The sequence below is a fragment of the Emydura macquarii genome, unplaced genomic scaffold (assembly GCF_026122565.2).
Source record: "Emydura macquarii macquarii isolate MOO-44397 ecotype Brisbane River unplaced genomic scaffold, CSIRO-AGI_Emac_v2 contig_1644, whole genome shotgun sequence".
NCBI classification, from domain to species: Eukaryota; Metazoa; Chordata; order Testudines; family Chelidae; genus Emydura; species Emydura macquarii.
The window spans coordinates 14,371,115-14,398,029 of NW_027131781.1; the positions used below are offsets into that span (position 1 = coordinate 14,371,115).

A 26,915-nucleotide genomic window follows, 5' to 3' on the forward strand; every position below is an offset into this window, starting at 1 on the left:
CTTCACAACCTCCCTCAAGCTGGATGAGGGAGGTCAGTGTGTACCACACACACACACGCACACACACACACACACGGACCCCGCTGGCTGACCCACCCACCCTGCTTTGGGGAGAAAAGGTATTTCCAGGCAAGCAGGGGAGTGGGGGACTCAGAGGCTGAGCCTAGGGGAAGACACCTTCTCCTTCCTAAAGACAGTAGAGCATACCAGGAGTAACCCCTTCACACACACCTCAAGCTGCGTGAGGCTGGCACTTCTACCTTCCTGGCTCAGCTCCCCACCCAATGGAGGTGAAAAGGGAAAGGCAGCAAACCCTGTGTAAACTTTCCAGGCCATCCTCATGATGAGTCACTGCACTCCAGACAGCAGGACAAAGGGCAGCAGCTGCTCCAGAGCTGTGGCAACGGGCTTCCAGCTGGATCTTGCTATCCTTAGTAAAAGCACAATTGACCATTCAGGAGGGGAAGGTATGTGGCTGAGCCTCCCTCCCTATTGGCCTTAGCAAGGAATTAAGTCACAACTCAACCTCTGCCCTGCTAATATCTTCATTTCAGATCCCTCCCCCTGCCCACTGCAGGGTAAAGGCCACCCCAGCACAGTCCTGGCCCTCTGTCCACCCCAGCCTTTTTGCAGCACAAAGGCCTCATCGAAACCTCCCCATCCACCCATCTGTTTCCAGCCCATCGCCCCTCTCCAGCTAGCCAGGCGTGCTCTGTCCATGGCATAGGAAACATCTCGACTTCTGCAGGCAATGGTTAAAGCTCACATAACCTTCAGAGAGCTGGAGCCTTTATGAGCTTAGCCTCTCCAAGTCTGCTACATACCCAGTGATACTGCAGAGGGAAGGGGTTGAGCCGGAGCTCAAGAGACACAGGGATCATGGATATTGTACAATTACTCAAGGAACACCTGGCTGCTGGTGATTGGAGGAAACTCTCTCTAAATCAGTGCTGAACTCAGTGCCTTGCATGTTGTTCAAGAGCACCATGCTGCTGGAGGTGCCATCTTCAAGCTGCTCTTTCTAGAAGGGATGGGATATTAGCACCAGCACCCCCCTCCCCCCCGCGCACCCAAGGCCCAGTTTTGATCATTACACTGTGCCTCATCCCCCACTGCAAGTGGCAAAATTATTCTTCACTCCCAGTCCTAAATGGTTGTGCATTATTAAATAGCCGCTGCACTTCACCCTAGGACTCTGGGACCCTCCTGGGTGAATGGCAGTGTCTCCACAGAAGATACTAGCACCAGAAGCACCAGCTGATGACAGTAGTGCTGCCTGTGTTGGACAGAAGGCCCCCAGCCCCAGGTACCTGCTCAGGGGCAATAGGTCAGATCTATTTCCATTTCACAAGGACCCTCTCACAGAATTTGCCTTGGTGCATTTCGCTACCCAGAATGTCAAGTGCCCTTAAAATGAAAGGTCTGTAATCCATCTGCACATGTGGGCAGTGCCTCTCTGCCAAGTCCACCTTCAGCCACCTCCTCTGCACATAACCCTGAAACAGACACAGATTCAAACTCATCTTCAGTTTATTAGTTTTCTTTCCCTAGACAACGTACAGCAGCAGCAGCCCTTATTCCAGCAGCCTGTAGGAGGCCGACCTAAGAAAGAGGCACTTAAAGGATTCACTTATTTTGGTTGATTCTACAGCTTGTTAAATTAAGTACATTAAACCCCTAGCTTCCAGCTTGCGGGGACAACCGCAAGTATTAGCTTCTAAAATGCAGTGACCTGCCTAAGGAAAGGACTAGGAGAGGCCTGTTGGAATCCCATAGAAGTGAGTCTGGAAGCCTGAACCAGGCTTGTCAGAACCAGGTGGTGGTGTTATAGGGTCAGCCTCTTTTGGGGGAAGTTTTTGAAGAGGCCAACCAGCCTGAAAAGTTTTCCTCACTTATCCTCCTTCTCTGCATGAGAGCTTTTTCACTCGTAAGCTGGGTAACCTGGACTGGGGGTGACTAGGCTGGTGATTCAACAGCCCCTCTGTACCAGAAAGCTGCTGGGAAAGTTTTTAAACTCACCACCCTGCCCTCCCAGCTGTCATTTATTCCAAACTCACCACCTGCCCCAGCCCTCAGTGGAGATACACCACCCAGTGGGCTCCTTCCAGCATGAAGGGCAGTCTCTAGCTGGAAGCCTCCCTGATGTTTCAGTAGGTTATCCTCTACATCTACCATCAACCAACTGATACAGAGAAAATGGTTCCAAAACCAAGGCAAGATCTATTTTATATGGGATCCCTTCCCAACAAAAGCATCACATCATAATTTAGCTTCCCTCAAGGAAGCAAGATACAGAGGTCTGTAAATGAGGGGAAATTAACCTCCCGCACCCCAAAGTAGATCAGACACAACTCTTTTTACCTCCTTTAGTTAGTTCTCACTATAAAACAGGGGTGATGGCCAGTGGAAGGGGTGGGCAGCAACTTGCTAGGAGCTAAAGGGCTGACACAATTAACAAATGGAGCGCAGCACAGCCACTTTCATCAGTAAAAAGGGGAGGAGGACCATAGAAAAAACAGATTCCAGCATGCAAGGCTCCATCTTGGTCTGAGCAGCCAGGACACACAGCACACTGGGACCTGTAGTTTCTATGGGCTCTACTTTCATATTAAGAAAAAAAGGCAGCGGCAGGCCACATTGAAGAACTCTGCAGACTTTTGATCTCCATGCCACACTTTAATCACCTGGTTGTAGACAACATCCTCCTATTTAAAACACTTCATTGAAATGCTAACATTTGACATTCAAAGTGGAAAGATCATTAAACATGGCCCCTAGCAGAGAAATGATTTAAGATTACTGGAGGCATTTTATTAGCCTGTTTGCTGAATTTCAGGGCCTTTGTCTTTCAGGAAAGAGGACTAGGCAATTTCTGTCTCAAACCAAAGCACAGACTACAACGGAGTCCACTGATCATGGTAATATTAATCAGCTTCCACATCCGCTCAGAGACTGGGGGTGGGAACGGGGGATATCTCTGCATTGATGGGGAGCAGAGATCACAGACCCGGCTCAGACCAAGAGAAAGGATTATTTTGGCTCTTGCATCATAAATAGATTCTACATGTGCCGCGCCACAGATGCTTATGAAACTGGGATTTCTGTAAAGTCAATCCTCCTCACCCAAAAGGATGTCAAACAATGCATGTCATACACAAGTTAGACATTTAGACACAGTATTTCCCCTCAGAACCTATGTAATAATTCAAGACAACATTCCACCTACATGGCTGGTGAGTAATAACTACAGCCCCTGGGAAAATGAAAGGGACTTGAGTGATAGAACGCACACAGAGCAGTGGCAAATAAGAAAGCCACTTGTCCTTTTCCAAGCAGGTGGCTGTGATACAGGTGGACTCTACAGAGGGTCAGACAAAAGGATTCTCTTCTTGCAGCTGCCTATCAAAGGATGTTGGCATCCGCAATCCCATCCCAATCCGTAAAGAGAACGGACACTATTGGACATGTCATGGCAGTCATTCCAGCTCACTCACCAGCAGCCCTGAGGCAGATTTCTCTCAATAGTATGAGGATTTAAAACTGATGATATTTGAAAACTTTCAGCAAAACTAAAGCAATATCAGTGCAAAAGCTGCTTCAGAGAGTATAGAAATTATCACCCTCCTGGACTGCAGGGGTTTTGTGTGTATATTTGGGGGGAGGCTAGTGCTGGTGAATGGTGCCAGATCAGCAGTGTTGGAAACTGAAATCCTCTCTTACCACCGCATGAGCAGCACTGAAGTAAGCTTCCCACATACACTGGTAAGGGGCAGTGTACCTAACCATGACCTGGAAGGACCACTCTAGCGAGGACTTCAGATTTCATGGCCCAAGCAATCCTTGGCCTTGCATTGGCAACAAGGAAGGCAGAGTGGGTGGTGTCTGGGATGTAGACATCTACTCACTAGAAACTGGATCCAGTCCCACCAGTACATAGTCAATGGTGGCCAAAGCACCACCAAACAGAACACTCTTCAGATACTACCAGACCAACCTGGATTTGAACCACTGCCTAGAGATGAAAAGCTCCATATATCCAATTACCAGTCCCCAGGCATCACCCAATCCCCTCACAGAACTTATGTTTTAATTCAGACCATCTGAACTACAGTTTCCAAAGCCTTCCTGATACCAACATGCTTGAATGTGCTTAAAAAAAAGACACCTTATTGTATAACCCCCCTTTGGTGAATTCTGCCTTTCCAGTGTCAGAACCATTACTTATGGCTTTTTATATAAATATATGTAGTTGCCTATGCAGCTATTCCACATGTCTATATTCAAATACAGGAAACAGCAACATCTGCTTAACTAGCAGCAATTTGTAAAACCTTGATTTCCATGTTGCAAAATATTCTACAGGGATGTTTTGTTCAGTCTCTTCACCGTTCTCCTCCATGGCGTAGTGTGTCACAGCACAGAGCAGCTCCTCACCTAAGAGGATACCAGGAAGGAGGAGGAAGTAAAGCCGACTCCTCCAGAGAACAAAACCTCATATGAATAATGATTTTCAAACACATTCATTTTTGAAATACCGTCCAGGGACTGAAAGCTGTCAGGGAAGCAAACCTGCCAGCTCACCGTGAGTGATGCAGCTGCTCTTGGATCAGTGCTTCAGCTTCATATGTGGACTTGCCACTGTGAGGATCCCCACCAAAGAGGAGAGGAGACCACAGAGCCCAATAACTCCTGGGTTGGTTTTGTAGATTCCCAGCCGGTCCAAGGGACTAGCGAGATCACAAAGGTTCTTCACTGTGTTCAGCAACAAGGGAGGGTGTTTCCTCAGTGCGTAGTACAGCAGGAGGAGAAAGGGCTGCAACCCTCCAGCACCTATGCAGATCTGGTCCTGATCTTGTTCATCACAGTGAGAAGAGTTCTTCTTTTCCTCCTCCCTGTGAGCCACCTGTTCCATCCACCAGGAGATCTCATACAAATCCCTGGCCAGATTCATCAGCAGTGAATAGTAATAGCATTTGGTAGCCCAATTCCGCCACTTCTGCTTATCAATATCAGGGATGAGTCCAACACTCTTCACCCACAGGATTGTGTCACAGATGAAATACAGGACACGGTTGAGGTTGGAGGCTGTCAGGCAGAGACGGAGCACCGGGTCTGGTAGCTGAGTAGTTCGCCTGGCTGCTACCATGGCATGCACAATGTTGCCCAGTCTGAACACTGCAAGAGAACCCAGAGAAGTTAGCATGGCTCACTCCTGTAGGCAGGAGACACAGCATGCCATTCTCCAGGCTGCCATCCACTTCTGCTTTTCAACAACTTATTGGCCTTGTATTTGCAAAAGCTAGAGGCTGACAATAGTAAAGCCATGCATAGGAGACAGATACGATGCAAGCTTCCCCCAGACAGCTCCGTTGATGCACCTCAATATTTGCCTGCAGCATCCCCTGCCATTCCAGTCCTAGGACCTCAAAACAGCTCTTCCAATGCTTGCCCAACTGTTGTGACCTAGAGAACACCCTCCACTACTCCAGTCCCATTCTGGGGGTCTCTTTGAACGGACAATCATGCTAAATTCAATCTATGGTGTGAGAGAGTGATATAGACAGAGACTCTGCTACAACCTGAAGCGGATTTAACCCAGCTTCCTGGAAGGAAGGTGCTAGTGTACCAATCCCATTGCACCCGTGAGCTATACCTTTTCTAAGTTATTCTTGAGGGCTAATGATTCACATATTTCAATTCACAGCATCGATTACAACAAATCTGCTTTCCAGGGACCCCCGGGGGGGGGGGGGGGGACGGCGCGGAAGGGTACACTTTACCGGGGCCCAGAGGCCCGGGGGGGAGAGGGAGGTCAGCCCAGGCAGCAGCCCCCATTACCATGAGGAAAAAATTTTTCATGGCTCATGAGATTGTATGTATGAAATGAGGGATTGTGGTATCTGTGTGGGAGGGGGCCCAAGTTACAAGTTTGTACTGGGCCCGAAAAAATTATGCTTGGGCCATGCTGCTTCACTTATTCCACAGCATTGGCTCCACCATGTGTATTTTGAGCAATACTAACCATGCAACACAACAGGTAATAAAATGAGTGTAATTCTGGCAGGAGAAGAATGTATCTACTATTCTATGAATATGCAAAATGAGATCCTGTGATCCAAGGCTGCGTGATAAATTAACTACTTAAGAGCTGGCACAACTGGCATTTGCTTAGATGAAATAAGCAATGTGAAGAGAGACCATCCCTCTGGACATAGGGTACTTACATTTACGGCCAGAGCGCATGCTAGATTCCAACTCCTTGAGCTTCACTATCACCGTCTCTTTGTCAGCCTTACGTTCTAATAAATAGCTAAGCAACATGCATGTGTACTGAGTGGCTCTGGAATGGAAAAAATGAGGAAAATGGTTCACGGGAGACACAAAGACCATTCATTGGGGAGAGGGCAGAAGGGAACAATTTCTTCACAAGTTAGGGACTTCCCATGGACCTTACCCATGTGACAACACTGGGAGGTATGGTATAAAGATCACCCAGGGTATTGCTGATTAAGTGCAGCATTTGAAGACATGCAATGTGAGTGTGACAATGGAGAACCATGCAGCTGAGCAGCAAGCAGCCAATAAAGGGTTTTGTTGGTGGCAACATAAATGAATATTGTCTGAAACATTCAGAGGCAAATAGTGCAAAAACACTAGCTTGCAGCAAGGCTCTGGGTCTCTGAAGGGATAAAACCAGTTTCCATGATGGAACAAGATTCAGATCAGTAGAAAAATCTTTTTTTCAGAGTCTGTTATTTGTATCATGGCCCCAGCAATCGCTAAGCAGCAACTGATGCCCACTGGAAGGGGTAGAATATACAGAGGATCCATGGAAGAGGTAAGCTTCATAAATCTCCTAACCCACTGCTGAAACCCAGCCAGCTCTGGGGTGGAACACAGCAGCTGTGCATGAGCTCACACCAACACTGCACAAGTTAAAACTGGAAGTGAAAAATCAACGTCTCCAATGAGACCTGGTAGTTTGCGAAGAGAAAGGCACAAATGAGTAAACTGAACTGAACTGAACTGAACCGGTGGGAAGGGGGGGGGGGGGGAGGGAGGATTTGTAGAGGGACAATTAAGTAACTTGAGCTGGATGATGGCAGGTCATTGGGGCAAACCTAGGAACGTGCCCCCGGAGCAGTAAAGGCCACAGCTGGGAGCTGCCTCTTACTTTCCATCCAAAGGCTGGTAGCTCCCTGCAGCCCCGCACTGGGGGAGCGTGTCCCCTACCGAGCCCCCAACAGCACCGCACCGCACCCCCGGCCCCGCCCTGGGGTCAGCACCGGCTGCGGGACCGGTGACTGCCCCCCTGCTGAGCCCCTAGCACGGCGCCGGCTCAGGGCTGGCTGCGGGGAGGGCCCGCCATGGTTCCCCGCGCCGCAGAGCAATCCCGGCTCCCTGCGCTCTCAGGGGGGCTCAGGGATCAGCCGGCACCGCTCACCGGAAGAGCCGGTCCCGGCCCTGGGTCTGGTTGGTGAAGTTCACAAACGCCTCCATGCTGGCGGGGAGGCGAGAGTCCGCTCAGCCTCCGAGTCCCGCCGCAGCCGTGCCCGGGCTCGGACGGGACGCCGAGCGAACCCACACCCCGCCCGCTGCCCGGCACATAGAGACTCCTCCCCGTGCATAGGGGACGGGAGAGGAGCTGGGCCCGGAACTCTCCGCGGCGGGGCTTGTCTCCACCCGGAACGAAATCAGAGGGACCAGCACAGCGGTTACCATAGCGACCGATCAACGTTGGATTACAGGTGAGGGAGGGAGGGAGGGGACGGGCCGAATCACCGAGGGATGGGTCCTCAGCAACCCCCCGCCCCCCGGAGATGGGGATCCTCAGCAACCCCCCGCCCCCCGGAGATGGGGATCCCCTCAGCCAGCCCGCCCCCACCTAGGGGAATGGGGATCTCCTCAGCAACAGCCCGCGGGCATGGGGGATCCCCTCCGTAATACCCACCAGGAATGGGGATCCCCTCATTAATACCCACCAGGAATGGGGATCCCCTCAGCAACAACCTATCCCCCAGGAATGGAGATAACCCCCCAACAGACCCCCTGGAAATCCAGGGACTGAGTCTCCCAACTTTGAGCCAGGTTTGGAAATGAAACACTGCAGTAAGACGGTGCTTGCCCCAGAGTCACCTGGTCTCCAGGCTCATATCAAAGCCTGCCTCTCTCATTTATCTGTCTCCCCCCACTGTAGAATGTAGCATGGATCCTGATTTGTACCCAAGCAGTTCTCCTTGCTAGTTGTTTTGTCTAGGGCCTACTATCTGCTCCCAGGCTTGTTTGTGGGGTGGTAAATGGCAATCCTGCAGCTTCCAGCTCTCACCCACTTTCTCTGTATGAGAGGCTGAGTCAAGATAGCCCGAGCTCCTGAGCCAAATAAACCTACAACGGTTGTTTAACTGGTGACATTTCAGAGTTCCTTTAGCATCATCACTGCCTGGGGCAAGGAGGAAAAGCTTGTATAATTTGGGGCATGGATTCCTGAGCTCGCAACCTGTGGGTTCTTGGCTAAGGGAGCACCAAAGCATATGCTAGCCTAGCTGAGTCTGTGCTGATCTATTAAACACAAACAGCACTTAGGCTTGCCTTCACTGCTAAAAAAGGTGCAGTTTTACCTGGGGGTACTAACATCCATGAGCTGTCCTAAAGTAAAAACACAGTGAAGATGAGGCCCTTTAGTTTTACTGTGAGGTAAACTTACTGAGGTCAGCCTTATACGGCCCCTAGTTTGCCTTGTGGTAAAACTAAAGTGCCCTGTTTTCACTGTGTTTTTACCTTGGGATAGATAGCTGAGGTGCGTTAGTTACGCGGAGGTAAAAACACCTTTTAGCAGTGAAGCCAAGGACCTAGAAGAAAACATCAAGCATGTCTAAGGTGTTTGGGTTTGATTAAAGTCAGTGTATTACGATCCCATAGTACTATGCTAGCAGCCTTCAATCTATGGGGGAGGAAACTCTTCCATTTGCACCATCTGTGTATATGTCCCTAATAACTTTGCAGGAAAATGACCTTTTTGTGCTGGATTTTTTTATGCTTGTTTTCAGCTCAAAGGGAAATTTTAGTAAAGTTCCATTTGGCCCTTTGTGAGTTCAGTAAGCAGGAAATATCTTGTTTTCCAGGTGTTTTAAAATGATATTTCTGTGCTCTGATCGTTGTGGTAAAGCCTCAAGGCCCCCATCAGGTCTGGAGCCTCACTGTGCTAGGCAGTGTACAAACACCTAGGAAGTCACACGCCCTGTTGGTTAATCTAAGAGCTTCTAGCTTGCTATAAGCTTGGTTCATAGTGACACAGGCCTTTAACTAGTGTGAAGAAATGTGGTTTAGAAATAAAGTTCTAAGTGGCTTGAAAAAAGTGTTCCAAACATGGTGATAGTTACCTGCCTTTGAAACAAGTTGTATCTCCGATTTTCTGCCAGCTGGCTAAGCAGGAAGACAGGCAAAAACCTGCCCACTTGTATCCTAACTTATCTATAACATCACACCTAAAACCCGTATAACTAGCTGTGCATTTTAGATGTCTAATCACCTGTGTACTTAACCTACAAATATCCATTTGGATGGTACTCCCATGGCACTGCACTGAGCTATAGAGGAGACCATGGAGGGCAGTGGGGAAAGCAGAAGTAATCCCTACAAAATAGATGTGGTCATTTCTCCATATGCCGATAGGAACTAGCTATAACAGAGAAGGAAGCTTCCTTAATGTTATCATCTGTTTCCTCCCATTACCTCATGGATCTATTGACTGTAGGATTTCCTGGGCCTCTCTGTCTACTGTGACTACTGAAGGCAGGAAGATGCCCGTATACATCCGGAAACATCCCCTGGAGATCCCTCCACCCTCTGAAAAGGACTGGATTAAGGAGGATGAGGAGAAAGATTTCTTCCTGCAGGATCCCGATCAAATCTTTGATTCATTGCCTCAGCCTTTCCGGATGATCAATAAACTGGTGACCCTAGTGTTCGAGCGGGCCTTGGAAATCATTGAGGAGAGGGAGGCACTCCGAGAGGCAAAGACACTGAAGGTCCAGCCCACGTTGAACCTGCCTACAGCTGAATTCCAGGTAATGAGACCCTCACAGCAAAGCTGCCACCTGTCATTGCTGCAGCTTGTGCAGGCAGTGTCAGCTCAGGTGCCTTTGCTTTCTTCTTCCATGGTCATCCCTCTGTCCATTCAAAATTCCTGAGACTCCACCAGCATTTCCTTCGCTTTCAGTTTCATGCCACAAGGCTGCATCTATAAGCTTGCTCGTCTGAGAAGTACAGGACAAGTCCTATTTCAGAGCCCATCACACCTTCCTGAAAGAGGAGAGGTGCTATTAAATCATGCCAGGCTCACCCTCTGCTTCTCTGCCCCAGACTGACCCCTAATGACTAATTCAGAACCACATTAAATTTGTCCTCTGTACAATAAATCTGCTGAGCTGAGATCATGGGACTTCGCTGGCAAATGGCTGGTGTAGTGGATCAATCTCTCTGTCAGGGACTGGCGGGGCATGGTATCATTTTCACTTCTGCTTCGTTTTTCATCTCTGCAGGTAGCGGGAAGAGCCAACTGTCTTGCAGCCTCTGGACACCATGTCTTTGTTGGGCTCTCCACAGGGCTTTCAGTCTTCAACATGCCCAACCGTAAGCGGGTCTGTGCTTGGGAGTCAGCCAAGCTAGAGATTTGTGCACTCCGTGTCACCAACCTAAGCAACGAGACCCACCTTCTTGTTACCGTGGATGAGATGGGTAGGTGCCCCATGAGTTTCCTCAAGTCCTACCCGGGGAGGACTTTGAGGGCAAGCTTGTGCATCAGGAAGGAATGGGGGTGGCAGGGTGAGAAACTGGTATCTACTCAGTAGAAAAGAGCTAAAGCAGGACAGAAATAAGCACGACTAACATTTCAGAGAAGGTGACTAGTAAACAAACTTCAGAGTGGGGGTGGTCCCGTGATTAATGCCCTACTGAGGGACCCAGGTTCACTTTCCCTCTCTCTGGAGAAGGAGAGTTTGGTCCCAGGGGGAAGCAGCACACTCAACACCTCTCACAATCTGTAGCAATACTCTGGGCCAGTCAAGGAGCAGTGTTGCTGGGCTTGAAGGGCAGGGGGCGGGCTTTCATCAAGCCCTCCCACTTCAGGACAGTCTGCGTGCTGCAGTGTGGGAGTTACAATGAGGAGAAAAGATCTGTCAGCTCCATAGTGAGTACAGTGGCCCCACTGTAATGCAACAGTTCCAGAAAGGTCTATTGGCTTCTGGTTGAGTCCAACCCTAATGAAGTGTGCTTTAGTTCTCTTTCCGCTAGAGAGAAGAAAGCTGGAGCTGAGCAAATCCCCTTGGAGCACAGGCTGTCTCCCTGCTGGACTTGGGCCAACCCAGGGAGCGTGTGGTGGGGGAGGACATGTGAAATCCCATGTCCTGAGTGTAACACCCCTAGCAAGACAGATGCATAAATCATGGTAACCTAAATACTTTCCAACTTCTGAGCATCACTGCATTGAATCCAATAGATGAAAAGTGCACAAAAACAACAGGCGCTCCTGCTCACCTCCTCCTCTCCTATTTGAAACTCCCTTTCCCTTGGGGAGGAGGCCTGGATGCAGCTCTCTCTGGGTAGGACTATATTGCAGGCCTCCCAGCAGACAGACCTCACGCTCATGGGGCTCAAGCTGGCACTGTAAAAGCAGCAGTGTGGATGTGGCAACAAGAGCAGTGGCTCGGACTAGCCACCCGAGCTCAGAGCCAGGGTCGGGCAGGCTTGGACTTGGCAGCCCGAGTTGCCGTCTGTGCCGAAACATCCACGTCGCTATTTTTAGCATGCTAGCTCAAGTGAAGCTAGCATGAGTCTGTCTTCCCTGCCTGGGAAGCACACTCCCGCTGCAGCGTGGACGTACAGAGCAGTGTTGATGGCCCCAGAGGGAGTCACCAGACGGCAAGCTGTGGCCGAGTCTTCTGAGAGCCACAGAAGGCATCTAGTCCTAGCCATTCTCTCCTGCACATGCTGTCGCTGCAGCCTTCCACGGAGCTGAGCTTCACCCTCACTTCTTGCCTCTGTTTTTCTCTTCCAGGACTTGCCCGTCTTTTCTGTTTTTACAAGGACAGCCTGCTGCTCATTAAAGTCCTAAACGAAGTGGTAAGTTCTCTGCTTGTGCCACAGGCACTGGGACAAAAGCATGATTACTAACAGCACTTCGGAAACACACTGCTAAGGGCAGCAGCTGGCATGGAGATCAGAGACCATGTTAACTGGGTCAGTGGTGCACAACTCACCTGTAATCCCCTTTGAACCTGTATTATCCCTAGTGGCACAGACCCCAGGTTATGCCCAGAATCTTCTGAGATGCCAGCATCCCAGAGGTGCATCAGCATTCACCAACAAAATAGCTCAACACTAAAGCAGCCTGTCTTCAAATAATGTGGAGTCTGACTTCAGCAGACTGGGCCAGAGTAACCCAGGCACAGGGATGAAGGTGCTGGCTGCAGGGGCTCAGGCACATGGGGGAGGGGGGACATTTGTACTTGTTTTTACACCCTCTTTAGCATGTTCAAAGCTGGTAATGCTCCTCAGCCCTCCCAAGCTGCTCGCAGGGGGCTGGGCTTCGCAGGGGGCTATATCTGCATGTCAAGGCTCTGGTGACTCTGGCCACATGACACATTCTTGTCATAGTAGAGCCTGCTCCCTCCCGCCTCTGTGTGCTGCATACCTGCTTTGTGACAATCCCACCAGGGGAGTAGGATGTCCCACTGTTGCCCTCCCCGCCTGCCAGCTTCAGAGCATTCCCTCAGGCTAGGGAACCGGCACACAGACCCTGCAGGCCTTCTGCTCTCTTCCTCTCTCTGCAAACACCCCAACAGGTCCCCCCTTCCCTCCTGTCCAAGGCCAGCCTTATAGGGATCACAGACACCCTTGCCCCCCACCCCAGCCAAAGGCCAGGCTCAGACTCCAGGTGAGGAAGAGCCTCTCAATCACAGCTGAACGCTTCCTGCTGAGGACCCAAACCATAGGTGGTTGTAGAGATTCCTGTCCAGGCCTTCAAGGCCCTGCCCAGTCTAACCCCTGCCAGTGTGTGCTCTCAGCTCTCTCTGCCTTGAATTGCCTTTGCTCTGCGCATGCTTGGAACAACAAGAAAACCAGGATCTTCCCCATCACCTGCAGCTCACCATCCCTAACCACGAGGAGCAAAACAAGCTGCAGGGGAAATTTACAATTGCTCAAGGAGGTGTCCTACCCAACATCCAGGCTGTGCTGCTGCCCAAGAAAACGAGAGTCACAAGGTCAAGAGCAAGTGAAACCCAACGAGAAGAAACAGAAAGCTTTACACCACTGCTTCCTTTTTGCCTTTCTCTCACACGCCTCTCCTTGCAGAAGCTACATTCTGCACCCACTTACACTCCTGGGTGGCTTTCAAGGGCAGCCCAATGCAGAGCCTGTTGCACTAAGCCAGCAGGGGCATGACTTTGCTGAGGTGTGGAGCAGAAGGATATGGACACAGCAGTTTAGCCTAATGCACACATCAAAAGGCACTTCTGGCAGCCCTACCTGAGAATCCTGGAGCAATGCGGGATGCAGGAACAAACCCCCAAGCAGAAGGGCATCTCCTTCCAATCCTGCTCTCACACTGACCTCTGCGCATGGAATGTTCTTCCCAGACCTGTTCCCCAAGGCACCTGCCTCTCTTCATTCAAATCCCCCTGGTGCATTAAAGACCCTTAACAATCAGGGCCTGAGGCAGCAAGCTTCTCTGTCCCTACTCAGGAGCTCCACCGTGTTCTGATGCCAACTTGCCTTTCTTTCTCAGGAAGAGATCAGCAAGCGAAACACCTGTGTGGAGGCGGAGCTCTCCCAGGGGGGCGATTATGCAGGCATCCTGCTGCAAGGCAAGTCCCAGGGATTTGCGGTGTGTCAGATGCTGGCTGTCCTGCTCCAATGTGGGGGAGGGGAGCTGCAACTCATGTAGCTTTGTAAAACTTACTCAACAGTCTAGGAAGGGTCCTTTGGGATTTCCCACTCCCCTCCTGAATCAACCCAACTTGTCCTTCCAGATGAGGAGAGCTTCTTCCCTTTCATCTGCCAATGGCCCAGCATGGACCCAGCCCATGCGGCCAGCTAATCTGGAAGGCAGCACACTCTGGGACTGGTCAGTGCTACCTTTGGGTCTGCCAGAGAGGCCTTTCAAAGCAAGGCGGACTCCCTCCTCCTCCTGCCCTAATCACCGACCCCGGCTCCTTGGCCCAGGACCCGCATTTACACTGGGAGTGTATGGGCCTGTATACTAAGAGGCTCTCTTCTTTGACACAGGCTGGAGACCTGCACAGATGCTATCCACAAACCTGCGACAGCAAACAACCCCCGCCAAAGCACAGAGGTTTCCTAGTCACGATTCTAGTCTCAGAGCAGGGAGGGCCACGTGAGCTCGTGAATGCCACCTTCTGTCCCAGAGGCTCTCTGTGCCCCACAAGGGGGCTCCGTCTGGTGGAACCTTGAGGGCTAGAAAAGCGGGGCACGTGACACTCCACAGGTAGCCAATAGGAGACCACTTTGCAACATGACCAGTGGTTATAGCTTCCCTCCCTTGACCAGCATCCATGACAAGGGGCTTAGTGAGGATATGAGCTGGGGGAACCTATATGTGAAAGGGAGCCCTAATCCCATTCTCCAGGATACATAACGGCAGAGTCCTCTTGCCAGAGAGCCCTTTTCTCCTCCTTTCCAATTGCTCAATGCAGTTTCCCAATGCAGGCAGCACAGAGGCTTGGCTGGAGATCTACCGATTGCCTAAGGATTCCTGGCTGAAGGAGACAGACCATGCCCAGGCAGCTGCAGCTGCAGGAGTGTCCTCTTTCAGGGAGAGGAGGTTCAGCCAGGCATCGACGGTACACAATGTTTTTATATCTTTTTTGCCCTTTCACCTCCATCTCTTTCCACAGCCCTTGTTCTCACAGACGTGATGGCTGCACAGCCCAGGCTGAGCGGCTTTGTCAGTACATTAATGGGGAAGAGGGCAGGGACATTGTCTCCCAGCCCACATTTCACAAGCCCCTTGTATTGTTGGACCACTATTGTCACCCACAACACAAGTTTTCCAAGGAAGTTCCTCTGGCTCAGAGGCCAGACTTCAATGTGCTCCCCTCCCCCTAAGTGTTGCCCCCAACTGGGGAGGCATCCAGTGCAGGGAGGGTTTCTCAGGGAGCCATGTCCACCCCCTTAATGCCTTCATACTGGCAGAATGGCCTGAAAGCCCTTTGCGTAACTGAGTGAGACATCTCCAAGTGAGAATCAGGGAAGCTGATCCTCCCATGTGGGCCTCTCTTCATTTTTCAGTCCCACACCAAAGAGACATAGCCCCACCTGCTGGGATCACAAAGGCCAGCTTGTGTGAACTAACCCCAGCCTCCTTCTATTTCTTTGGCAGAAAAGTCTGGAACTGCCAGGAGAGGGCTCTGCAGAAACGGTAACCAAGGCCTGAGTGAGAATTTACCAAGCTCTCCAGATGGATTATAGATGTTGAGTTGGTGGCTGCACCTTGACCCCCTGTATTCCAGCTCTTGGGGAAGAGCGCTAGGAATCTGGGCTACCCTCTTTGTTCTAAGCATCCAGTGGATCCATTGCAGTGTTCACCTGGGCTAGTCCCCTCCCCTGTCTCCCCTCCAGATTCCAGACCATCAGAGGCTGCCCTTGCCATTTAATAGGAGCTACTCTTGAGCACTGACAGGCCAGCTCGCCTCCCCTTCCCTCCCCCCCAATGGCTCAGACCCAAGGCAAATGAACACCTAGCATTCCCATGTCTGCTGCTCCAAGTACTCATGTCAAGAACGCCCCTTCCCCCTTGCATACACTTGGGTCCTCACTCTCACCAATCCCTGTGCAGATATCTAGCCAAGTCTCTGTGCAAGGACCAGTGCTGAGGGCAGGAGGCTGATGCTGGCTTCCTGCTTGTGGCAAGTGTCCAATTCCCCATTCCCAACCAAGCAGAGGGGATGCCGCCTCATCACTGGTCATTTGAAGCCCACATTGGTTCTTGACGTCAGCAGCAATCTGAGTATCCCTCACCCCTGGTCCTCTCTCACTGGAGCATGAAGACATCACATTCTGCATCCAGGGACCTTTGCGGAGGGATCCCTAATGGCAGTTAGGGTACCATACAGGGTAGGGTATCTTGATGGGGCATCTGGGGAAGAGCGAAGGTGGAGCACTAATGCAAGCAGGATCCCATGGGGGTGTGCGCGTTTCCCTTCTGATGGAAGCTGTGCTCTGGCTCCCTCAGGCTGGTGGGGTATGGCCTACGTAACGTGCACTGTGACAGTGAGAGCAGCGGGCTGGGAGGTGAGCGCTGCAAACCCTTCCTGGGAGGAAGGTTTGATTCCCAAGGGAACCGTTCTGCAAGTGTTCAGCTGTGACAGCTTGGTTGTTGGTAGCATGAGGCAGCACAGGCCACAGAGCAGCTCCTGGAAGTGCTGGTGTTCAAGGTGACTCTCTTCCCTTGCAGGAATCACCCATGTCTGCTAACAGAGTCGAAACTAAGCTGAGTCTCCCCGTGCTACTGCTGAAGGTCAGGTCACCCAAGCCTCTGACAGGTCAGGCCCCTTCTCTCAGGCCCTTTTCTTTTGATGAGAAAGTGGGAATTTACTCGAGTCCGGTTAAGTAATAATGGCTGTGTGTCTGCATATTTGTCTCTCTCTCTCTTTGAGTGCTTGCATGTGTCTGTCTCTGAGTGTTTGTGTTTTTCTCCGAGTCTGAGTGGCTGTATAGCAATATAAAGAAAGAAAATTACAGTAAAGCGTCCCCTGGCTCCACGCTGCCTGTGGATCACCTTTGCTCCTGGAGTGGGCCTCCCTGCTTCCACAGCGATTGGAGCCCCCGCTGCAATAGTGATGGATCACCTCAGTTATTAATGATTATTACGTATATTTCACTGGTGCCCAAAGGCACCGCCTGTGACCAGGGCTCTCTGGTAGTGGGTGCAGCATACGACCCCTACCCCGAGGAGCTTTGACTCTCTTGCCCTTGCTCACTGACTGGTCTCAGTGTCCTTTCCTCCCCTCTGCCCTTATTCTTACCAAAAGCAGTGCCTGGCCCAGCCTGGCTGTCTGAGCCCACATGACCCCTGTCTGATACCAGCTATACAGGAGTAGAGCAGGGGATCAGAGAAAAGAGCCCAGAGGGAGGCAGCCTGGGGCTTGGGCCCCTTCCCCAAGACAGGAGAGGCAGAAAGCAGCCCCCATTGTTACTGCGAAAGGAGCTGGCTCCTGGCAGAGGCCCTGGGCCTTATGCTAGGTCAAAGGCTCTGCCCTAGCTTCCAGGCACCTGACGACCACCCTGCCCCCTCCTTGGCTTGCTGCACTCCTCCGCTCTGCCTCACAGGTCCCAAGTCAGTGGGCTCTCCCTTACCCTCAGTCAGATCTGCCCTAAATCTCAGCCCTCAGAGACAACATAGGAGTAGGAGTAGGATAAGGAAGGGAGCAGGCCCTATGCTGGAATGCTATCAGGGAGAATGCTATGGAAAGACCAGGGACTAGCACCAGAGCACTGCACTGCTCTGGATATCCTCAGATCAGCTCCTCCAGCCCCTGCCTTCAACCAGGAACTGGAGGAAGATAGGGTAACCTGGCAAATACCATCAAAACATGAAATCTACACTGCATCACCCCTGTCAGGGAGAGCTGGTTCCACCTAAAGGAGGAGAATGGACTTAAGTCCCCCACCTCCATGATGGTATGACCCCCCGCATGAAAAGGGAACGGTTACCCCTCCCTCAAGAGCTTGCCTGTTTCTCAACGGATTCTGCTTCTTCTGGGGTTCTCTCTCCCCTCTGGTGTTCACACTCCAGGAAGCACTTTTAAAACCCCGTTGGAGGCCTTGATGAAGACTGATGATGGCAGTGTGATCGGCGTGGGACAAAATCACTTGATCAAAGACTACCAATGGGAACAGCAGGATGCAATCTTTCGCAGCACCTTCCTAAAGCCTCTGGAGAGAGAGAGTGAGCCTGAGAGCAAGGAGGAGAAACCCAGGTGAGAGGGAGAATCATGCAGGGACTGCGTCTCCATCCCTTGCGTGCTGACGTTTCAGCCTAGGGATTCAGGAGAGTTGCCATCACACACCGCCATCTCCAGGGCACTTCCCAACTGCAACTCTGAACCATGACCCAAGAGGCTAGCTCTCTGGTCCCAAGCCAGGAGGGTTGGGCCACAGCCACTTTTGATTGCATTGGATTGCTCTCTATTTCTCAAGGTCTTGCCATAGCATGTATTTATTATCTCTTCCTTTCTCAGCCATGCTGTGTTTCATTTTCTCCTGCCCGGCCGCATACTGCAGATGGGACCTGAAATCAAGGCACAGGCAGGTAATATAAAGAGGATAGAGATAATGCATAATTAATCTGTGAAACTCACTGCTGAAGGATACTGAGTTTCAAACTAGATCAGGCATTGCCGATGACAAAGAATAGCATCTACAAAGACTTAAGCCAGGATGAAAATCAATCCTCAGGCACTAGGCATCTGTGAAATGCCAGCTGCAGTTCATAAGAACTTCCCCTATAGCACAGTACTGCACAAGAGAGGATTTATATCCTCCTCTGCAGCATCTGACATTGGTCACCCTTGGAGGATGCTGGACTAGATGGATGACTGGATACTTTCCTGTAGTCCTAAACCAAAGCAGGGTAGAGTGGGCACTGCCCTACGCCAGGAAGTGCTGTGAGTGGGCCAGGGCCAATAGGCGTCATTGCTTACTGCCTTCTGCTGGTTCATGATTCATGACAGTGAAGGTCTCTGTCCCTGTGTCCATCCATCTCTTTGTTCGTAATTCAGCAGCCACAGAAACTGCTGCAACAGATGTTCCCAGTCAATGCTCATGGAGAGCTGGTGCTCTCCTCTGGGAAGAAGAAAGAGGAACAGAGCGGAGGGGGGAAGAGAAGAGCAGAAGGTGCCAATCAGGTTAACTTTTCTTCACAAGGGACAATTCTTATTGCATGAAAGAAGTCCCAAATATACAAATGCTTTCCCAATGGTACTTTGTCAGAGGGATGCTCTGGGTTTCTGAATGACAGGAGGCAGGGCCGGGCAAGGGGGAATGAGTGAGAAGGTCTCCCTGAGTCAATCTCTCTGTTAAGATGTGGTTCCCACTATGAATGCTTTTGAGAACACCCACTGCTCCTGAGTGGTTGAGTCACTGTGGCAGCTTGGCTGGAGTGGAATTCTGGGATACAGTAAAAGAAACATCCTTCCTCTCACAGCAGTTCCTGTTCTCAGGTAGGCCAGCAAGTGGCACCAATGCGTTAGTCTGCCATCCTTGCACCAATGTCTCATCACTCAAACCAGCTGTGTGACTGAGGCTCCAAGGAAGTTGACATGAGAGCTGCAGGCATCTGGCCTAATGTATGCTGGCACGTGGGCATGGCTGTTGAAGACAGAGGGGCGTAGTTCACACCATTCCACAGCAAATCTCTCTCTCCAAACACTTCTTCATCCCCAATGGTTTGGGTAACTAGGCTTCTTGCTGCCTGGACCATCTCCTGTAAGGGAGACTGTCAGGTGTGTGGAAGAAGCTGGTGGGCTGTGGATGTCATACCCAGTCATAACAGAGAGGCAGGGAAAAAATATCACTAGGAAAAATAACTTTTTTCTATTTCTGACTCTCAGTGAGCAAACTCGAAGACATGCAGAGCCCAGACAAGTTTCTCCCCGTGTGCTGATGCAGCTGGCACAGCAGACTTCTGTGTGTATCTCAGATTCCTTCCCCGTCAGGGGTTGTTTTTAGGGCAAGCAACCCAGGCTTCAGAGCTGCCCACTCCCCTCTCCTTTCTCTAATCTCCCTCTTCCTGCTCCCTTTCCCAGATGTACCCATTGGCATCAGTGTGCATTGGAATGGAAGCCACAATCTCTGTCTGTACTTACTCACTCGACCATCAAAGGAGAAAACAGGTAAGAAGAGAAAGGATTGGTTGGGAGGGGGGAGCGGTTATTTTCAAACTCCTGCTGTGGATTTCAAAAGAAAGTGATTTGTACTAAAAGGCTTTTCTATTTAACCCTGCACTGGCAGGGGATCTTCTGACCTTTCCCAATAGCCCCCCTGTAGGATCTCCCTGACCTGTCTCAGTAGGGCTCCCGCTCTTGAGCTGACATTTCCCAGAGGGCAGGGGCCCTGACCTTTTCATACCTTTCCTCCTGGCAGGAAGCTGTGTGTTTGTCCCCATGGAGCTCAGTCTTAGGTTTCTGATTTGGTAATTCATAGCAATCAGCAGTAAGCCCACAGCATGGAGGGAAATTGGGGTGTGACCTGAGGGTGCTTCCATCCTGCCCGGGTATGAGGAGGAGGCTTAAAGGCTGAAAGTCTAATGATGCCAGGATGGGGATCATTCTCCCAGACAAGCTGGGATGGGAACCCTGTAAAGGCAGCATCCTTAGCCCCATGGCTGGAGGGCAGGGAGTGCTTCATTTCACTCTCGGTTGGCCAAGGCTCACAGAGGGGGCTGAGCCAGCTCTCCTTCACTAAAGGAAGTGAGACATGGGAGAGGAGAGGAACTGGCTCCATGGCTCGTGTCTCTCCATTAGGCCAGGATTGCAGTTGGATGGCGAGAGTTCCCAGCTGGACAGTGTCCCAAATGAGAACACATAGCAGGAGGTTCCTGACCTGCACCCATTGTGCTCAGCCACAGAAGGCTAATACACACTGGGAGCTGATGTGGAAGGGGGAGGCTCCCCATCTCCCTGAAGATGAGGCTCAGCCATTCACAGGCCATGCTTTTCCCTCCAGAAGCTGAGCTAAAACCTGATGCTGTCTGGCCATGTGCCGCTCCAATCACCTGCTCAGCTGTCACCTCCTGCTCCTCTTACCTGGCTCTGGCCTGTGAAGATGGGACGATAACTGTGTGGGACAAGTGTCTAGGTGAGTTGCTCTCCCATTGCTGGGGTCCCTGTGGGAGGCTGGCAGGGGGATTCTCTCCCTAGGAACTTATGGGGTCTGGATGTGCTGGCTGGGGATCACAGGGGATGGTTTCAAGAACATTTTCCAACAAAACTTGCAGGCTCACTTGTGCCCTAGCAGTAGGTGGCCAAACATCCCAGCTGGCCTTAGCCGAGTAGCAGACTCTCTCGTGCCATCATGGCCCGAGTTTTCAAGGGCCAGTTCCAGTTCTGACAGAACTAGCCTCTGTCCTTCACGAGGACAGTGAAACCAAAATGCCTGTGGGGCTGGCCCGCAGTTGTCATCTCTGAATTGCAGCAGCTAGGGCTATGAGCGCCCCTGCCCCAATGTTCATGGCACATTCCCCCATTTTGACGACAGCCTCACAATATCTTTGGGGCTGAAGCAGTGTTACCACATTGTGATGTTACGATTCATGATGCCAGGTTCACAATATCACCGTGCTGTGATGCAATGGCTGTCCCAGAGAAAAGTGCAAGAGAATGCCCTACTCTGCACTTGGCTTGTGCTGCTATTGCATTGGAGCAGGCCTCAGTCCCACCCAAAGCCATGGGGTGGTGATACAGGGTCATCACCCGGTGATACTGCACTGCCACATGGCAATGTAAAGATTGGGTCCGTTGGGCCAAAGCTGAGAAGGTGGCAACCCCGCCACGCTGTGCTGTAGCCAGGAGGACTGCAGGCAAATGAGCCCAAAACAGAACTCTGCCAGTTTCTGGCCAAGCCAGTAAGATGCAGCTATGCTCAACTGCCCTCCCATACAAGTCACTAGCTATCTATGATACTTACAAAGGAACCATGCTGAGCTTCCCTCGCATGGAGGTCACCTCCTTGGGGTGGAGGCCAGATTCAGTGCCAGCCCCTGTACCTCCAAGCTGCTGTTTGTTTCTGCCTGTTGAGTGCTTGTGCCTTTCCCAGGATTCCCACTAGCTGTGACTGCCCTTCCAGAGGGATGCCTCATTCGCAGCATCCACTTCCTGCGGAGTTCTGCAGCCCCAAGGGACCAGCTGCCTAGCCCCAAAGTGCAGCTTCTGGTGCTGTGTACAGATGGGTCTCTCCACCTGGTTACAGTGTCAGGGGCCAGAGAGTCCAGGACCGTGCTCCTGACAGACAGGTGAGGTGGGCTCTGCAAGGCCCCACTGAGCTTCTTCCTGGGCCAGATAAATTGTCTCAGTAGAGTGGTGGGGGTTTCCCTTCACTAGTAGTGAGTTGCAAGTGCTTCCCCCTCCCTTTGCAGTGGAGACTCCCCTACTGCCTTTGGGGAGGCAGGAATTCACCCAGCAAACTTTCCAACCCTGTTATCAGTACCAAAGGCTCAGCTTTAGCAGCAACAGGCACTGTGTTTAGCAACACACAGTCGCAGTGCCTTGATCAGTCCTTCAGGCAAGGATCAGGGGCAGATCTCTGGCTGATTCTGATGTGCAGTGCGACTTGGGCTTATGAGACCACAAGCTCTTTGTCCTGTCCCCCTACCCCTGCCTGGAGCCATTTCTCAGCCAGCATTGTCCCTGCTGTAGCCACCTGGCGCTCCTGCTGCTGCCTCCTCTGCCTTCTTCTCGGGAGAACTTGGAACAGAAGTCGGGGTGGAATTCCCTGCCGTGTGCCTGCCCAGTTCTGGTTTGCTTGTGCTTCTGCTTCTGCCAGTCAGAGCTTCAGGGGAAAGGCCAGCTCCCACAGCGCTACTGCTAGTCTGTGGAGTGGGGCTTCACACCTCCAGGGCAGGTGGGTGTACTCACAAGGAGATGCACATCCACACCCATCCCTAGACAGATGGACGTGCAGATTGCAAGCATTCCAGCAAAGGGTCTGTAATGGACTCTGCAGTTTGCTGATCTCAGTAGGGCAGCGTTTGGCCCAAATCCCATATGAATCTCTGCGTCATGCACTGCAGCTCCAAGCAGTATCCTAAGGGTGAGTTTATTTTACAGGTCCGAGGACCCAGAGCAGACCATCAGTGCAGTAGCACCCATTCCGGCCTTCCCTGGTGCAGTGAGTGTTGCAAGTCACTTTCTCTAGGGCCCTGTGTCCTCTGAAGAGCATGGCTGGGCAGTAGGGCCTGGGGGGCGCAGCACTAGAAACAGGTCAATGCACAGAGGTTGAGCAGCAGGCCTCAGTTACTGAGGACTGAGATGAGGCTGAGTGGCGGCACCCTCAGGAAATCCCAGAGCCTGGAGGTGTGGAGAGATCCCAAGGCAAGTCCAGCCCAACCCCGTTATAAACGACAGGTGGAAGGTGGAGGCCTGTGACCAGCCGAGATGGATAGCCATTTCAAAACAGGCCCCAAGGCCTTGCAGAAGATAAAGGGTTAAAAGCCTCTGGCTGGAGCCAACCATAGGGCAGCAAGCGCTGAGCAAGCTCTGCTGCCAGCACCTCAATCCCAACCTAGCATTTGAGCGCTTCAAGCCATGGGCTCGCCACAGCTCTGCCCCATGCACCTCATTTCTGATCTGCAGCGTTCCTGCGTCCCGCTAGGGCAGGAGAAAGAGCCCTGAAAGTCTCAGTCTCTGCTGCCTCCTGGCCAGGGGAAAGGAGTCCTGGCTCGGAGTGTCATTCCCAAGTCCCACCCCAGGGAGGAGCCCTGCAAGTGCTTTCGGTGCAGCTTGTGTGCCCCGTTGCTATTTCAGGTGCTGGTGTTCTCCTGGGATGGCACAGTGTGCCTCACAGACACCGCCACGCCGCAGACCGTTTGCCACTTCGTCACCCCACCCTCCCACTCAGTAGCATGCCCCTGGCAGCCAGTTTTTACCGTGGATACCACGAACCAGTGCCTGCTCCTTCGAGGTAGGGATTCTGTGACCATGCACTCCTGTCACAGGTGGGAGGGGAAAGGGGGGCCCCGGGTCTCCATCTCCTGCCAGTTAGTTTCAAGCTAGCAAGTCCTAGGAGACAGAAGGGGCAACTCATGATATGAAATGGGATGAGGGGGCTCGCCATGTGCTGCAAGATCTGCACGAGCTGTCCTGGACACGAGGCAGATTAGCGTTGTTGTGCAGCCTCTGTCTGCACACTGGCCCCACAGCAAGCTGCTTACAGGCCGTATGCTGGCCTTTAGGGCCTCCTAGTGGTGTGAAGCAGCAGGACTGCAGTGTCCATCTCATGCTTCGATCACTGTACAGGCTGAATTGGGCCAAGGTAACAAGCTGCCTCCCCTTTCCCTGGAGGAGAGGGCACTGGAAATACAGCTGCTGTTAGGCTGAACCGGCAGCCCTGGGGCTGAATTTCTGGTTGAGTTTGAGTGCTTGTATCATTCCCCGTCAGCTGGGGCAGGGGTCCTCAGCCTTACTCATAGGGTGGGCAACATGCCAGTAGAGAGAATGTCTTCTAGATGTCTCCCATCCTACTTGCCATCAGTTGGTTGTACCTCTCTTCCCGTTAGCCATCGCCTGGCCCCGCCTCTCTCCCATTTGTGGTCCTTGAACATCCTTTTTGATACTTGCAGCAGTAGGCTACCTGGAAAAGTAGCCCTGGGAAAGTATTGAAGTATTAGTAGCTTCACCAGGGTGATGTAGCAGCTGGGGACAAGGGGAAAGAGGCGCTAGCATCACATGCCCAGCCAGTTCTTTGCCAGCCCCCAGCATGTGCTGTGCAGGCCACAATGTGAGAACATCCGTGCAGGTGGATTTCTAGCAGAGCCCATTTCAGACCTCAGCCTGGATGTTTCTCCAGATCAGTGGCTGGTTGGTAGCTCAGGACTGGTTTGTCAGTTGTGGAGATCACTGCACTAAGTGAGGCCGTTCTCTTCTCCATCAGCTGAGTAGCTTGAACTCAGAGGAACCTGGGAACAGTGTACGCAGAATGGTGCAGCCATCTGCATGGTGGCCTTGGGTCATTCTTGGCTCCAGGTGATGGCTCTGCAGAGTGTGTGAGATAGCCGTCTTCTCTCCTCCCACCCACAGGGGATGAGCAGCAACAGGCGGGTCCCCTGACACAGACCAAAGACAATCGAAGCTCCATCTTCCTTTTTCATTTCAATTCCTACCAGTCCATGGAGGTTTTCCCAGCAGTACCAGAGCCTGCTCCTGAGTCCTTGCAGCACCGTCCATGGGACAAGAGATGTGATGTTTTCCTCCATGAGAGGTAAGGTTTTCCCACCAGGAAGTCTGGAGAGTTGGAAGCTGGGACTTCACTCACGCTCCTGTTAGGGCAGGTCCCACCCTAGAGCAGGAAGGGCCCAGTGAGGTTCCAAATGCTCTGAGGCAGGATGGTCACTCCAAGCATCTGGTACGGATTTGTTCTTGTGTATCACTTGGGTGAGACTGGAGTAAACTCCGGGCTATACAGGGGGAATGTGTCCCTGCCAAAGAGCAGACAGATACTCCACCTCAAGCATCCAGCTCTTCTCCTGGGAACACTGCTCTAGCATAGCAAAGGAGAGATTTTGGTTCTCTCCAGATGATTCTGTTTCCCCAGGCACACAATTGCAAGGCAGATTCCTCCTTTATTGAACTTACACAGTAGGTTTTTCTGCTTGAATAGGAACTATTGCATTTTTGGTGCAGGCTACACTTAGCAAGGTCTCTGCCTAGCAGGTGTAGGTATTTTATATAGTCACTAGATGGCAGTGCTGTATCACTTAGTGGATGACCTGTGCCTTGAGCTGTTCCTTTTGAGAGCCTGACCATCTGATCCAAGTCAGTGGGAATCCTTCCATTGACTTCAGTGGGCTTTGGATCAGGCCTTAAATTTGAGAGGCTGAAGCCTAGCAGTGGAGGAGGAAATGAGCTAGCAGGGCTTTGTTATCTAGCACCTTTCTTTCTTCTCCTACTAGGCCTGAGCCATGGAAGTGGCAGGCTAGCTCAGAGCACAGAGAGCCTTTCATCCCTATATGACCAGCTCAGTAATGCCTCCCTTCCCCATAGATCTGTCTTGAGGAAGAACCTCTCATGCCTCCTTCTACTATTAAAATTGGGGGCCCCCCACCACACACACAAACTAGTACCTCATTGCTGATAGTCCGATCTCAAGTCACCAACCCACAGAAGGACAAGTTTGCAGCAGATCGCAGCTAAGTCCACAGCAGGTACACATGCAGCAAGTCTAATAGGTGGGAGCACAAATGGGGGGCTGCTTGCTGCGGACACTCTGGCCCATAGCAGCCCATCTCAGTCTCTTGACTGGTATGTGAGGAGGTGTCTGGCTGTTATATACTGTGTACATTAATCCATCTGCATTGGAGGATGGTGGTTAATTTGCACCGATGTATTTTGAACTGGTTCTGTGGCGCCCAGAGGGCTCAGGATGGGGGAAACAAGGTCTGAGCCCCTGTGTTCTCTTTGTTAGACTGCAGCACCTGCCAGGACTCAGCCAGCAGATACCCAGGTGCTGGAGCCAGCTGCGGAAGCATGCAGCCACCCTGCAGAAGGAGAGCCGGAAGAAGTGATGGGGGTAGGAGGAGCTACAATTAAGATCACCCTCACTAGGCCCACAGGGCTGGCCCAGCATGGACATTTTAACAGCAGACTATTTATTTTAACTCTTATTAATCTCCACCCTGAGGCAGCTCATCACAGTGACTGACTCCCCCCTCACCCAGGCCCACTGAGCAGGGATCAGCTCCTCCTCTCATTCATCAAGAGTACTTGCACCATTTTGGGGGCATTCAGATAGCAGCATCTGCTCATGACAGGAAGGGACCCAGCAGCCCAAGCAGTTGAGCTAGAGAATATGCAGTGTGGCTTTGAGTCCCACAGGGATGTGGTGAGTCAGAGGCTAAGTAGCAGTTTCCTGCATGCAGTTAGGTCCACATCCCTCCCTTTTAATAAAGGCCTTTGTACACTGTTTGTGTCTATGGTACTTCAGAGGACTGGCACTGAAGTGGCATTGCTCTTCTACCCCATCAGCTTTGGGGCTCCCCACATGCAAGGAGATGAGCCTTCTAGTCAGTTTGGTGACTGGAGACGGGAAAGAATAGGTCACTGAATGCAGATGGGCAAAGGCACCTTTGTTCCACACGGTATTAGTGGCCTTTATGAGCAACAGGGAATCCAGATGTTCCTCTG

General features: G+C 51.7%; 2 protein-coding genes across 3 annotated transcripts; one reads left to right on the forward strand and one right to left on the reverse strand.

Annotated features, from left to right (window-relative positions):
* Positions 1-1,512: 1,512 nt before the first annotated feature.
* On the reverse strand, positions 1,513-13,650 carry PEX11A (peroxisomal biogenesis factor 11 alpha). 2 transcript variants are annotated; one of them, XM_067555695.1, is made up of 3 exons: positions 7,445-7,565; positions 6,225-6,340; positions 1,513-5,175 (listed from the first exon to the last, which is right to left on the reverse strand). In XM_067555695.1, exons 1-3 carry the CDS (start codon positions 7,498-7,500, stop codon positions 4,607-4,609), a joined length of 741 nt encoding a protein of 246 aa, XP_067411796.1. In that variant the 5' UTR covers positions 7,501-7,565; the 3' UTR covers positions 1,513-4,606. The 2 variants fall into 2 exon arrangements, with proteins under 2 accessions (XP_067411796.1, XP_067411797.1); XM_067555696.1 differs by lacking the exons at positions 6,225-6,340; positions 7,445-7,565 and adding an exon at positions 13,528-13,650.
* Positions 7,743-26,694, forward strand: WDR93 (WD repeat domain 93). Its single transcript, XM_067555693.1, has 17 exons — positions 7,743-7,748; positions 9,755-10,067; positions 10,542-10,737; positions 12,056-12,120; positions 13,787-13,869; positions 14,732-14,861; positions 15,401-15,439; positions 16,475-16,562; positions 17,816-17,999; positions 18,261-18,331; positions 19,827-19,913; positions 20,746-20,877; positions 21,835-22,030; positions 22,845-22,905; positions 23,541-23,708; positions 24,821-24,993; positions 26,197-26,694. The coding sequence occupies exons 2-17, from the start codon at positions 9,801-9,803 to the stop codon at positions 26,294-26,296; spliced, it is 2,040 nt and encodes a 679-aa protein (XP_067411794.1). The 5' UTR covers positions 7,743-7,748; positions 9,755-9,800; the 3' UTR covers positions 26,297-26,694.
* The last annotated feature ends 221 nt before the right edge of the window (positions 26,695-26,915 follow it).

Excerpts from the sequence above, each read along its gene's own strand:
- PEX11A (XM_067555695.1), bottom strand. The coding sequence starts at position 7,500 with ATGGAGGCGTTTGTGAACTTCACCAACCAGACCCAGGGCCGGGACCGG. Across the intron at positions 6,341-7,444 it reads GGCCGGGACCGGCTCTTCCG|AGCCACTCAGTACACATGCA; the intron begins GTGAGCGGTGCC and ends TTTCCATTCCAG. Across the intron at positions 5,176-6,224 it reads CATGCGCTCTGGCCGTAAAT|TGTTCAGACTGGGCAACATT; the intron begins GTAAGTACCCTA and ends GTTCTCTTGCAG.
- WDR93 (XM_067555693.1), top strand. The coding sequence starts at position 9,801 with ATGCCCGTATACATCCGGAAACATCCCCTGGAGATCCCTCCACCCTCT. Across the intron at positions 13,870-14,731 it reads GGCATCCTGCTGCAAGGCAA|CACAGAGGCTTGGCTGGAGA; the intron begins GTCCCAGGGATT and ends CAATGCAGGCAG. Across the intron at positions 18,000-18,260 it reads AGCAAGGAGGAGAAACCCAG|CCATGCTGTGTTTCATTTTC; the intron begins GTGAGAGGGAGA and ends TTCCTTTCTCAG.